Consider the following 14,534-nt stretch of genomic DNA (forward strand, 5'->3'; position numbering starts at 1 on the left):
TTTCCTCAATTTTTGTCTCCATTATAACTCTCCATTTGGAACAAACGCTGTCACTTAAAATTGGAATTCTAAGCTATTTGTAGAAAACATAAATATTTCATTTTCAAGCCAAAATATGGAAAGAGCCTAAATGGCAATCAACTGATGAATGGACAAAGAAGATGTGATATATCTATATCTATATCTGTATCTATATCTGTATCTATATCTATATCTATATCTATATCATCATCTATATCTAGAGAGAGAGAGAGAGAGAGGAATATTACTGAGCCACCAAAAAGAGTGAAATCTTGCCATTTGCAACAACCTGGATGGAATTAGAGAGGATTATGCTGAGTGAAATAAGTCAGTCAAAGGCAAATAGCATATTATTTTCTCTCATATGTGGAATTTAAGAAACAAAGCAGATGAACATAGTGGGGGAAAAAGAGAGCTAAACCATAGAATGGTCTCTTAACTATAGGGAAGAAACTGAATGTTGCCAGATGGGAGGTGGTTGGGGGAATGGATTAAACGTGTGATGGGTACTAAGGAGGGCACTTGTGATGAGCACTGGGTGTTGGATGTAAGTGATAAACCACTGAATTCTACATCTGGAACTGATATTACACTGTATGTTAACTAAGTGGAATTTAAATAAAAACCTGAAAAAAATCATTTTCAGGGTGCATACTGGACTTTATTTTACATCCCTGTGGTTCCTGAATTAATTCTGCTATGACAGTGTGTGACAGCTTCGTGGCCATTTGCAACACTTTGCATTACACAGGTGCTGTGCCCCAGAAACCCCGTGCCCTACTACAAGTTGGATCATATGCATGGGGAGTAGCATGTTTCCTGAAACTCACGTGTTCTGCTTTCAAAGTATCTTTTAGTGGTTCATCACAATCAGTCACTTCTGTGAGTTCTCCTCACTAATGTCTCTTTCTTATTCTGAGTCTTACGTCAGCCAGTTGCTTCTCGCTGCTTCTCACAATGAGGTGAGCACAGAGCTCTTCGTCCTTCCATCTTATGGGGTTTTCATTGCCACCTCTCCAGATACATTCAGCAGGTGAGCATCAGGAAATCCCCTTCAACTGTTAGCTTCACACTTGACCGGATCACCGTTTTCTACAGCACCATTCTCTTCTCTTAGTCTGTGCCCTACCTCCTAAACCTCCAGGCACACAAAGTGATACCTGTTATGTACGGTGGTGATCCTCGTGTTGAAGCCCCTTATCTATAGACTGAGATATAAGAACATCAAAGACACAGTCAGACACTTTTTTTTCATAGTGAATGGTAAACACGTACCTCTGTTACTATAGAACATCTTTCTGTGATTTTTGAAGGACCTGTCAATCAAGCTCATTTTTAAAAATCACTTTAGATTTTCCAAAAGACAGAATACTTACAATGGGAAGAATATGAATTTTAGGTCTGAGAAATCATACCTGGCTCTGATAATATAAAATCGGCCGGTTGGTTTATCTGAACCAGTCTTTATCTACAAAAATGATATAATGTGATGTAATTCATGGAGTAGCGTGTGAAAAAAAATAAAATGTAGACAACATATCTGGCATATTGTATATGTGCAATAAAAGCTAGTTGTATTCTCTTCTCTTCACTGCTAAGCGATAGGTTGCAGGTGTTAAATACACAGCCACTTTTGTAGTTTAAATTCAGTGAAATAGATGACAGGAAAGAAATACATAGTCTTCTTTTCAAGAACCTCACAAGCCAGTGGTATTAGTAAATATCATAATGTTCGGTCAGGAGACACTTCAAAATCATATGTGGATATCAAAGAGATTATTTCATAATTGCGTGCATCCTTTGCTTGACCTTGAAGGAAGAGCAGGTTTTGAAAAGACACAGAAGAGAAAGACACAAGGTGTATTCAGGAGTAAAGAACAGGAACAATGTTCGAGAGGTGAGCATGAATAATAAAGTCAATGATTCAGCACTATTGTGAGCTACTGTTTTATGTCATATGCATTCAAGGTATCTTGTTAGGTGCTGGAAGGAATGAGAATTTGCGTAAGATACACTTACTATTCTCAATTCCTTCAAAAAGAGCTCCAGTGTGGACGGTGCAAATATTACAAGAAGTTTAGAAATATTAGCGTGTTTCCTAGAATAGTGAGAACAAAAACAAAGCAAATATATTCATGTTCTATGTTTTAGGCTCCCTTTTATCACCTGTCAATTTGCATAAGTATATTATTAATTGACATGGCCCCTGACCAAAGGCATATCTCAATTCTTTTCTTCAGAATTCTTTAGGCAGTCTTCATAACATTTTTGAATAGATTTCTTGTAAATATTCCGAGCCATTTGTTTTCCTTAAACGTTGTTTTAAATTGTCATTTGTAAATTATAATCTTAACAAGTAATTAATCAAACCTAGGTTATTGTGTCTATTAGGAAAGATTAGCTTTTCTCTGGTAGTAGTAATATTTATTATAAGATGGCCTCATAGATAAAGGTGTCTAATTTTCAAAAATCTTATGACACCATATTTATCTTTCTTCTATCATTAATTTTGCTTGAATTACTTACGTATCCTTTGTTTGGTACTCTTTGTCATTGGTAAATCCCAAATTAGTTCAGAAATTATTGTGAGAAAAAATAATAGCTGTGTTTGTTGAAGGTAACATAAACACTGGATAATAACCTTATATTGGTTCATGAAATAATTTGGAGTGGTTCTATGATCTTAAACGTACAGTAATTAATTAAAGTCCACTTATTTCAGAAATAGAACTATATAATTATGACCCAAACTATCTTATATATTTGCATATATTCACGTATATGAAACTGCCTTCCTTTACACATTGTCACTTACTTGATTTGAACTTACCTGGAACGCTTGTAGAAAAGTAGCAGAAATGTTATATTGTTCTTGATTGGAGTGAATGATGAAAATGAAAACTAACCTATGAAATTTAATAGATGCTTCTAAGTGTTTAGAGGGAAATATATGTCTTTAAATAACTGTATTAGAAATGAAGAAAACTCTCAAAATTAGAATCTTAGTTTCCACATTAAGAATCAAAAAAAAAAAAAAGAAAAAAAAAGAAAAAGAAAAAAGAACAAGGGAGGTTATAATAAAGACCAGATTATCAGTCAATAAAGTAGGAAAATAAAAAGTAGAGATCATTGAGTTTGTACTGTGAAAAGATTACTACCATTGACAAAATTTTAGCTAGAATTACCAGGAGAAAAGGAAACCAGAAACAAATTAGTACAATTAGTAAGGATAGTAATCTTGCAAAAATGTTATGCCAACAATTTAGTCAACTTAGATGATACAGACAGATTTGAAAAAGATAAATTTTCCCAAGCTGACAAAGAAGTAGAAAATCTGAATAGATATGTGACAATAAATTCAATTTGTAATGAAAATATTCTCACACTCCTTCCATCAATATCCAGACAATTACTATTACTAAATATCTATGTAGGCAATAACACTGGTTGTTACACAGATGGCTTCACCAGTTACTTTTACTAAATAACTACATAAGCAATGGTACCAATTGTGAGTTACTTTATTTAGGAGATAGAGATCATGATCCTTTTTCCAATTCATGCAGTTATATCCGTATTACCCTGATACCAAAGCCAAACAAAGACAACACACAGAGGAAAACAGAAACCAAAATCCCTCATGGATACAAACCCAAGAATTCTCAACAAATCCTTGTATCCAATAATAAGATAAAATAGATGCACTGAAACATATGAAAGGCTTATGAGCCACACCAAGGGAGATTTATCTCAGAAATGCGAAGTTGGTTTAACATATGAAAAACAATGTAATATATCACTTACACAGAATGATGGAGATGGGGAACCGGATGGAATGTCTCCTCAGCCTTGGGTGCCGTCTTTGGCACATCAATTTTGTAAAATATAATCATATTATATGGTAGTTGAGAGAATACCAATTTATTTCCTTGAAATTACATTTTACCACATATACCTTTACAAATTTATGTGCACAGCCAGTGATACACAGAGACGAATGGAAAACTGTGGCTTAGATTGATCTTTCAAAGTCAGAAGAACACATCTGGGAAAGATATCTGAGGGGTCCCATTTGATGACTTCCACTATTGCACATGCATTAGAAAAAAAATGCAGTCTCAGAAATCTCTCTGGATTTATTTATTTTTTTCCATACATTCATATGGGTGGAAAACCAGATGGGCCTCAATTTCTTTTATTGATCATTTATTTTGAATGTGTCCAAGTTTCAACCGCCTGTAAGATAAGCATAAAAACTGGAATTGCTCTCCTGGCTGGTTACTAGGAAGCTAAAGTAAGTGAATATTTGTATAATAGTTAGAATGGGTTCCAACACATAGCAAGTGTGAGTTATTATATGGTTTTCTGACCACTGGAGTCATTATTTTTTTGTTATTTAAAGGAATTCTGATGCAGCTGTAGTCCCTGTGCCCTACAGGAATCTAGGGGATGTTGTAATGTTATAAGAAAGGAAGAACTTCTAAGAGATATGCATGGCATGTCATTATGGCAATATGAGCTGTGTCCCACACATACGACACTTAATGTAACCTCTATCATGTAGCACCACAAATTCTGGGAGGAGGCATATGTGGTTTTAAACCATTGTTTCCCAATTTGGGATAATTTAAAAAATAAATTTCCTGATGATATTCCATAGAGATGAACTATTAGTTGTGTTATATCATACGCCACCTTGGTTTAATTTTTATATATTTTGTTATACCATAGAGATTAGTAATTGTTTTGGAGCTTAATGGGCCCATCCCCCAGGAGCTTAAATTACAGTATAAGTAAGTGTCTGCCTCCTATATACATCTCATATCTTCAGCACCAGGGACAAAACGTAGGTCACTCAGGTTTGTTAGCAAGAACTAGGTTTTAGTTACTTGAAAATAGAAATGAATATATTTTGTCTGTAAACAATTATTCTAAAGATATATTGAACTCAACTCTCTTCTTTTTTTTTATTTTAAAAATTTTTTTAGCGTTTATTTTTGAGACAGAGAGAGAGACAGAGCATGAACAGGGGAGGGACAGAGAGAGAGGGAGACACAGAATCTGAAACAGGCTCCAGACTCTGAGCTGTCAGCACAGAGCCCGACACGGGGCTCGAACTCGCGGACCGTGAGATCATGACCTGAGCCGAAGTCGGATGCTTAACCGACCAAGCCACCTAGGCGCCCCTCAACTCTCTTCTAATTAGAGAATGTTTTAACAGGACCCATATTTCTGTGCAGTTACTGTTTAGAGTGTTTTTGTGTTTTGGTATTCAGAACAATTAATGGTGAATTTAGAACTGTTTTCTCTGTAACATAAAACATGGATGTGTGTAAAAGAATGCTAAATAAACAAATGGTACCTCTCTCTCTCTCTCTCTCTCTCTCTCTCTCTATTTCATCTCTTACCACCCATTTTTCAGACCGATCTCTATCACAGCATCTAACATGTATGACCATTGAGAGGGTCCTTAATTTTCATATTAATGCTGAGGGTTGCATTTCTGTTCCTGCCAGATGGTTATCGAGAGTCAGGACTTATGAACTCTCTGTGGTTAGAAAAAGAGATGAATTCTTTTGGATTTGTTTTGGGTTTGTTATGAAATGGTTTTGTATTATCAGCCTAGGAGATTAAGAAGAAAAACATTTGCCAGGTTGAATATCCTCTTTGAAAAGTAGGCAAATAAGTCAGGTATTTTGCTTTGTTTTGTTTTTGTTCTTGGTCATGTAATGAAAAACTGTGACTTAAGGGAAGTGATATGTTTCCATGTCTTTAAGGTTAGCTCAAGAGACCGAGAAGATACCAAGATATGCTTCCATTCCAGAACCTCTTCACTCAATTTTCATTACACATAAGTGTAGAAGTCATGAGTCTAGTCCTCGTGCTGTCTAGAAGTGGGAGCAGAGAATAGAATACCTCAATTTTTATTTGCCTTTTCCTTTAGGAAGGGCCTCAGTGGTAGATCTCCCTTATATAGAGCATACAATGTAATCATTTCTGCAACCAACCACTTAAAGAATCTCTATCATGTGTATTCATATCTCTATGGGTGCATCTTCATTTGCGTCTATATGTATATGCTGAGTGTACTATTCAGTATTCTTTTTATTTAAAAAAAAAAACCTCATAAAAGGGATTTTACATAGCATGATAATTTTCTGTCCTAGATATGACACCCCAAAGTTTAACACTAGCTCCACTTCTGAAAATATTTTTTATGGCAAATATTATAAACAGGAATGCAATACAGTTTTGGACATGATTTTTCACAATTTTATCAATGTAACTAAATATCTTTTAATAGCTTATGAGGAATAAAATCTATCAAAAAAATATCAGATAGCTTTTATTGTTGTCAGGGTCAAGACTTGGATGTATGCCCCTTCATTACTTTCCAGAAAAAGGTATTCAAGAGATCTATCTCTCTGAATCTTTATTAGCATAGATCGTTATTACTATAATTGATTAAGCTAGCAAATCAATTAACCACATAGTTGATTTGATAGGCACAATTCTCACTTTCAATGTATATTTTATATCTCTTGTTTCATAATTCAGATTTTAACGAGTTTTTGTGAGCCACAAACATCAAAAATTCTATCACACTTTTCCAAAATAGAATATGAGAAAACTTTGTTTCAAATTCATGTTCCTGATAGAGTCACGTAAAAATAAAAAAAACAAAAGAGTGTTTGGAGAATCAGAGTAGGTGTTACTCTCCTGGACAGAGCTTATTAAGTTTCTTCAGAGAACAGATGCTAGTGTCTGTATGGCTTTGAAATATATCATTGAATCTAAAATTCCACCCAGAAACTGAAGTTAATCATAGATAAAGTGATAGATAAGGGTTGGAATCGTTCAAGGTTTCTGCTGATGCTTAAGTCAATTTTGGTCAGTGGGATCCACTGAGACTTTCAACCTTTTGAATTACTTGACCACTGTGTTTCTGTTATATCTTATAGATACATTGTTTGATATCAATGTTATATTTTTCTGAAATTAATGTTAACCTGTTTTTTCCTCCCTTTTTAGAAGAAAGACAATATCTATCATTTGTTTTCCTAAGTCCAACACCTGGCAGGAATGGGCACGGGAAACTGCTCCAGTGTGACCGAGTTCATTCTCCTCGGATTCTCAGAAGCCCCTGAGTTGAGAGTCGCCCTCTTCTCTGTGTTCCTTCTCATCTATGGAGTCACGGTGCTGGGCAACCTGGGCATGATGGCCGTGATTCAGGTCAGCTGTCACCTTCACACTCCCATGTACTTTTTCCTCAGCCACTTGTCCTTTGTGGACTTTTGCTACTCCACCGTCATTGTGCCAAATGTGCTGTCCAGTATCTTAAACAAGGGCAAAGCCATCTCCTTCCTGGGATGCATGGTGCAATTCTATTTCTTTTGTGCCTATGCAATCACTGAGGTCTTCCTTTTGGCTGTGATGGCCTATGACCGCTTCGTGGCCATCTGCAACCCACTGTTGTACATGGTCACCATGTCCCGGAATCTCTGTGTGGAGCTGGTGTCTTGTTGCTACCTGTGTGGGATGGTGTGTTCTCTGATCCACTTGTGTTTCGCTCTGGAGATCCCATCCTACACATCAAATGTGATTGACCACTTCTTCTGCGATCTGCCCCCTCTCTTATCCCTTGCTTGTTCTGATGTCACCATGAATTAACTGCTGCTGTACATCGTGGCCACCTTCAATGAGATCACCACCATCGTGATCATCCTCACGTCCTACTTGCTAATTCTCATCACCATCCTGAGGCTGCACTCTGCCGAGGGAAGGCGCAAAGCCTTTTCCACCTGTGCCTCCCACCTCACAGTCATCCTTGTCTTCCACGGAACAATCCTTTTCACTTACTGCCAGCCCAGTTCTGAGAACAGTATGGATACTGACAAGGTGGCCACGGTGTTCTACACTGTAGTGATTCCCATGCTCAACCCCCTCATCTATAGCCTGCGGAACAAGGATGTGAAGGAAGCACTCAAGAAAGTGTTGGGATCTAGGTTACCTTTTGAAAAACTATTTTCTTAACTAGACTCAGAGTTTCATCAGACACTTTAATGACGGGCTGGATTTGGGTGGGTGTGAATGGAAAAGTAAAGTAGGGAAATAAAACTTGGGGACTCTGCATGCTGTTTTGTTTTCCACTTGCTTATCTAATTAAGCCATATAATATCTTCTATGGATAATTTAAATGCACCTTTTATGGGACCATATCTGTGTTATTCTTATATCAGTAGTGTAGCTTTGCAATTAATTGTTGTGCAAAAAATATTTTCCAAATGGTTCAACATGATAAAACTCTAGAATAACTACGTGTAAATTTTTCTAAAGGAGAATACTTGAGATATTTTCCATTTGCTGGTAATTTCACCATGCTGCTCCTGATCATGAAAATGTCAAAAAAAAAAAAAAAAAAAAAAAAGAAAAGAAAACAAAAGAAAAGAAGAGAAAATAAAAGGTCAAGATTTCTGTTATAATAAACCTGATAAAGACAGGAAGTTCAGGGGTGCCTGGGTGGCTTACTTGGTTGAGTGTCCGACTTCAGCTCAGGTCATGATCTCACAGTTTGTGAGTTCGAGCCCCACGTCAGGCTCTGTGTTGACAGCTCAGAGCCTGCAGTCTGCTTCAGATTCTGTGTCTCCTCCTCTCTCTGCCCGTCCCATGCTCATGCTGTCTCTCTCTGTCTCTCAATAATAAATAAACGTTAAAGAAAAAAATATTAAAAAAAGGAAGTTCAGAGGAGTGGACATTTTTTTTTTTGCTTTGTTTGTATTTAATTTTATTGTGACTGCAGTTTCAAGAACCACTTTTAAAACATCCTTATCATTCTTTGTGAACTATCTCCTCTCTGAACTGAAATTCCTCCTAGTTCTGGTAGTTTGGTTCTATTCTCAGTTCCTTTGGAAAGTCATATTTATTGTTCAATGAAGACTCATGGTGCACTGACTTTATGCTACTCATTCATCTAGGAGCTTGGGATATATTAGTGAACAAAGCAATGAATGATCTCTGCTTTCCTGGAACTTTTATTTTAGCAGGCAATATACAATTAAAGAAATTAATTATTATTAAAAATATATTTGAACGATGTGAAGTATTTTAATCATGCAATTGGGTAGTAGAGTAACTCCTGAAGTAAAACAGTATGTTCATGGAAGATTTCACTGAAAAGCTGCATTTGAACAAAAACTTAAGGGAAAGCATTACAGTGTGCAGGAAACATGAGGAGAAAAGACCATAAAGAAAGAGTCGGTAATATTTTTTGGAAAACAAAAAGCAATACACAAAATCAAAGAGGTCAGACTAGATCAAAGAAGCAGAGGTGGTTAAGAGTAATAGAATAGGACAAGGTTTCAAAGGGACTATTTTCCCAACTCGATATTTAACTTTTTAAATATTTATGCTTTAACTCTCAGTGAATCATGATGACCTAAAGGAGGGATCTTCACCCTTCTCCAACAGGGTCAGAGTGGATGGCAGGGAGGAAGACAGTTACGCCTGCTATATGGTAGCCACTCAATATTTGATAAGGATGGTTGTTATAATTCCATAACTTTTATAATGGTTGTAGGTATGTATGCGAGTAATCAGGGGTTGGAGAAGTGATTTTAAAATATAACACTTGGGGGCACCTGGATGGCTCAGTCGGCTAGGTGTCTGACTCTTGGTTTTGGCTCAGGTCATGAGCCAGGTCAGGCTCAGGTTCATGAGTTCAAGCCCCACACTGTGCTCTGTGCTGACAGTGTGGAGCCTGCTTGGTATTCTCTCTCTCTCTCTGTCTTTCTGCCCCTCCCACACTCTCTCTCTCCTTTTCTTCCAGACTAAATTAATAAAATCTAAAATACATTTATATAAATTTTTGTATAAAATTTTCCTAATGCTGCTCCAGGGTTTCAAGCATTACATCAGAGAAAAATGATTAATTTTAATTGTTTATTTCATGACCTCAAGAGAATGGGGCAAGACATAATCTCTAGGGCTCATGTCCCAAAGGTTGTACTATAGATATAAGAATGTATCCTTCAGTCCCAACCAAGAGTGGCCTTACCTTTGCCATCAGCAGGTTTGTTTTCAGATTCTAGAGACCGATTGATATTAATTTCAATGTAGGGTATCTGGGAAGCAGCACGGTGGGGGAAACTTACCCTTAGATCCAGACAGTTCTTGAGAATTATTTAGTCACTGCAGAAGTAACATATCTGGAACATGCAAGGAAGAGAAAGTGCATTTATGCTACACGGTTTTGTCTTAGAGGGCCTGGCTCAGATGCACAAGGGCTACCCTGGGTGGGAGGATAGAAGAGGTCTGAGAACTTTGGGAATGTGCATTGTTCTGTTTCTGTAAGTTATGGGAGAAATAGTCAAGGTAAGATAGAGAAGATTTAAGTAAAATGAAACTAACAGAGATTGAATAGACTCTCTAGTGAAAAAAATTAAAAGGGGCCAGCTTTAATTAAGATGATAAAGCAGAGAAAAATTAGAGAAAAATTAGAACAAAATAGGGAAAACAAAGGTCAGATTTCAGCTGTTATATTTCTTGGACTCAATGGTAGAGAAAGATTTTACCAACAATTTAATAATAGTATTTGGGATGCAAGAATCATCATGTTGAATATCACATTCTTTAAAATGAAACCTGAAAAGCCTTAGTCAGTTAAATATTATATTAAGCAAGAAGTGTGATAATGAGAACGTCTAGCTTCAGGATGGATGTCTTTTGAGGTTGTCTTTAATACTCAGATGTATGACTGACTATAGGGACAGAGGTCCATTAAGCTCTCAGTCTTGAATATGATCTGATATCTTTATTGATGGGCCATCTGAAACTATCTCTTGGGTTGTGGGACCAAAGGTAACCTTACCATTGAGATGATTAAGAGTTTTCTGCTATGGTAAGATCTTAGAGGTGTTGGGCACCAACTGGAGAAGTACAATGATACTTTTGTATTACTATTTTCTTCTAAAATGCCTTCATAGTGTATTACTACCTCGAGTGTTTAAAAAATCCTTCTCCTTCACAGATACTATATGGACAGAATGAATATCCTGCATGTCTTGAAGGGAGAGGAGAAGTGAGAAAAGAGAGAGAAAGCGAGAGATTCCTAGGCAAGGAAAGTGTCTAAGTCACTTATTACTACTTTAGTTATTTCTGGGAGAGAAAATTTCCCTAGTTCCTGTTCTTATTTCATCATGATGCTGATTTCTAGTGCAGCTCTTTGGTCTGTACATTGTCAGTAGACTATTTCCCATAGGCCCAGAGACGCTGGCTTGTCACAGATTACAAGTATGATCATCAATAAAAGAAATATCTTGGTATCTAGACCTAGAACAGGGGTCAGAGTCTGGTGTGGAGGAATGGACATATGGTTGGGATTCTGATCAAGGCTCTAGTCGCAGGTATGTAGATTGGTCATTATTGGCATGTCATTGGGAAAGTCAAGGTGTCTCCAGAAGTTTTGTCACCTCTAGAACAAGGAAGTAGACATGATTATCTTTAGCATCTAATCTAATTATTTATCAAGTAATGAGGTCAGATTGACAATTTGGAGCCCATTAGTTGAGGAGAATACTCTGAAAAAATGAATTAAGGTTTATTTTGATATCAGATTCACTGAGTCAGAAAGAAAAAGATTAATGTGTTGTATGAAATGAATAATAAAGCCAAAAATATAAAATGTTAAAGGTGTTTATGCTTAATGTCACAGTGTAAACCTGTGATGTAAAAATTAATTTATTTGGAAATTTCTCATGTTTGTACTGCTTATAGGGCTGACATAATCAGTCATTATATTGTATTAGGTGTATCTTTTATGCACTTATAATGTGCAAGGAGGGCTGAAAGGGTTATGCTAATATTTGATTTAAAATAACCATAAATCCCTTTATCTCATACTTTTATATGTAAATATTAAAAATTACAGTTAAGAATTTAAACAACTTTTAAAGATTTTATTTTTATGTAATCTCTACACCCAACATGGGGTTCGAACTTACAATGCCAAGACCAAGAGTCACATGCTCTACTGGCTGAGTCAGTCAGGCATCCCGAGAACTTAAAAAATTTTAATTCAGTAATTGTATTGCTTTTAAACTTAACGAACATTTCAAAAATGATTTTGTGTTTTCAAATATTAGACATTTAGCATATCTTACATAAAAATACATAGAGAAATTATGAAAAGATATTTTGCTTCATCTTCCAGTCTTGGTAAGGGGTAGTTAGGAAGCTTCTTAGATGCTCACTCCCTTACTATTTTTATTTTCAGGACCGATTCAGATTCTGACAAACAGAAACCATCATGTTACTGTCAGAGAGAAATAAAACTGGGGCTGTGTTCACTCTCTTGGGCTTCTCAGATTACCCAGAACTGCAAGTCCCTCTCTTCTTGATTTTTTTGGCCATCTACAGTGTCACTGTTGTAGGAAATATTGGGATGATAGTTATAATCAAGATTAACTCCAAACTGCACACCCCCATGTACTTTTTCCTCAGCCACCTCTCATTTGTGGATTTCTCCTATTCCTCCATCATTGTTCCCAAGACCCTGGCAAACCTAGTTGTAGAAGACAGGACCATTTCATTTCCAGGATGTATAGTACAATATTTTTTCTTTTGTACCTTTGTGGTAGCTGAATCCATTTTATTGGCTGTGATGGCCTATGACCGCTTTGTGGCCATCTGCAACCCTCTGCTCTACACAGTGGCCATGTCCCAGAAACTCTGTGCCATGCTGGTGGTCGGATCATACGCATGGGGAGTAGCATGTTCGCTGATACTCACATGTTCTGCTATCAAATTATCTTTCCAGGGTTTCAACACAATCAATCACTTCTTCTGTGAGTTCTCTGCATTGCTGTCCCTGTCTTGCTCTGATATTTACGTCAATCAGTTGCTGCTTTTCATTTTTGCCACCTTCAACGTGGTCAGCACATTGCTTATCATTCTCATGTCTTATGTATTTATCATTGTCACCATCCTCAAGATGCGTTCAGCCAGTGGTCGTCGCAAAGCCTTCTCCACCTGTGCCTCCCACCTGACAGCCATCACCATCTTCTATGGGACCATTGTCTTCCTCTACTGTGTTCCTAACTCCAAAAACTCGAGGAACACAGTGAAAGTGGCATCTGTGTTTTACACAGTGGTGATCCCTATGCTGAATCCCTTGATCTACAGTCTGAGAAATAAAGACATCAAGGATACAGTCAGCAAGATAACTAAAGCCTTTTCTTTTTGAGCATATTATTGCAGTACATTGTCCTTGAAATGCAAATCAAGTGGGCCCATAATTGTTGATTGTAAGATAAGTTTAAATATAATGAAGAGTTGATGTACAATGGATTGGATGTGGATTTTGATCCAAGAGACTTATCTTGATGTTATCTTTTGCTCACTGGAAAAAAAAATCCGAAGCCCCTCTGACCTTTGGTTTTTAATCCAAAAAATTGAGGTAATATAAACTAGCCTCTATTCTGATTGTGAAGACTAAAACTTAATTTAGATATCATGTGAAATACCTTGTATAATCTCAGTAATCATTAATTTTATTCCCCTTTCTTATAACATACCTCAAGTAGACTAGGTCTCAATAAACACATAAATATATCTCCAAAAGTACAACTAGCAGTTAAAATAAAACATAGTCTTCATCTCCAAGGAATGCACAGTCCAGTGTCGACAGTAGGACAGTGAAGAAAGTGGCCATTGTATAAGGTGGGAAATAAAAAGTATCATAGAGTTTTTGAAAGAAAGAAAAGTTCAAGTCCATTTAGGGACTTTAGAGTAATGACTGCAAAAAATAGGTATCACCTGCACTTGGCTTTGGATAACAAATTGCACAGTTTCAGGAGACAACACGTATGAGTTTCATTCAGAAGAGCAAAGCATCACAAAATCATGAGGTCAGAATGTAATACTGAATCAGTAATCTAAAAAATATTTTATTGAGTGATTACTATATAACATATGTGTGTGTGTGTGTGTGTGTGTGTGTGTTGTGTGTGTTGTATTGTGTGTCTAGGTTACTTGGCCTGAGTGGAAATTTAATAAGACATTGTCTATATCCTGAATGTGTTTCAAAGGAGCTCCATTGTGGCAGTGTGATAAGTTATGATGAGATCCATCAAAGGCTTTTAAAGATGTTAGACTGGATTTCAGGAAATCTCTTTTTTTAATTTTTAAAAATTTTTTGAGACAGAGAGATAAAGAGAGGAAATGAGTGGGAGAGAGGGGCAGAGAGAGACAGAGACAGAGAATCTTAAGCAATCTCCATGCTCATCACGGAGCCTGATGTGGGGTCAAACCTACAACCCAGGGATCATGACCTGAGCGGAAATCAAGATCAGCATGGCTCACCCAGCTGAGCTACCCAAGTGCCCCTGGATTTCAGAAAATCTTATGCAAAGAATAAGCATAATGAGTGCCTGCCCAACCTGTGTTTCATAGTAACATTCTGCCTATGAAGACATCACAAACATTATCAATCCTTTATCATTTTTTTTTCCTGAACA

General features: G+C 36.7%; 1 protein-coding gene and 1 pseudogene across 1 annotated transcript; both read left to right on the forward strand.

Moving 5' to 3' along the window:
- The first annotated feature begins 7,104 nt into the window (after positions 1–7,104).
- On the forward strand, positions 7,105–8,055 carry LOC122201308 (annotated as a pseudogene).
- A 4,270-nt stretch (positions 8,056–12,325) lies between these two features.
- LOC122200006 (olfactory receptor 5D18-like) lies at positions 12,326–13,261 on the forward strand. The gene has a single exon (XM_042905412.1). The coding sequence runs from the start codon at positions 12,326–12,328 to the stop codon at positions 13,259–13,261; it is 936 nt and encodes a 311-aa protein (XP_042761346.1).
- The last annotated feature ends 1,273 nt before the right edge of the window (positions 13,262–14,534 follow it).

The sequence above is a fragment of the Panthera leo genome, chromosome D1 (assembly GCF_018350215.1).
Source record: "Panthera leo isolate Ple1 chromosome D1, P.leo_Ple1_pat1.1, whole genome shotgun sequence".
Lineage (NCBI taxonomy): Eukaryota > Metazoa > Chordata > Mammalia > Carnivora > Felidae > Panthera > Panthera leo.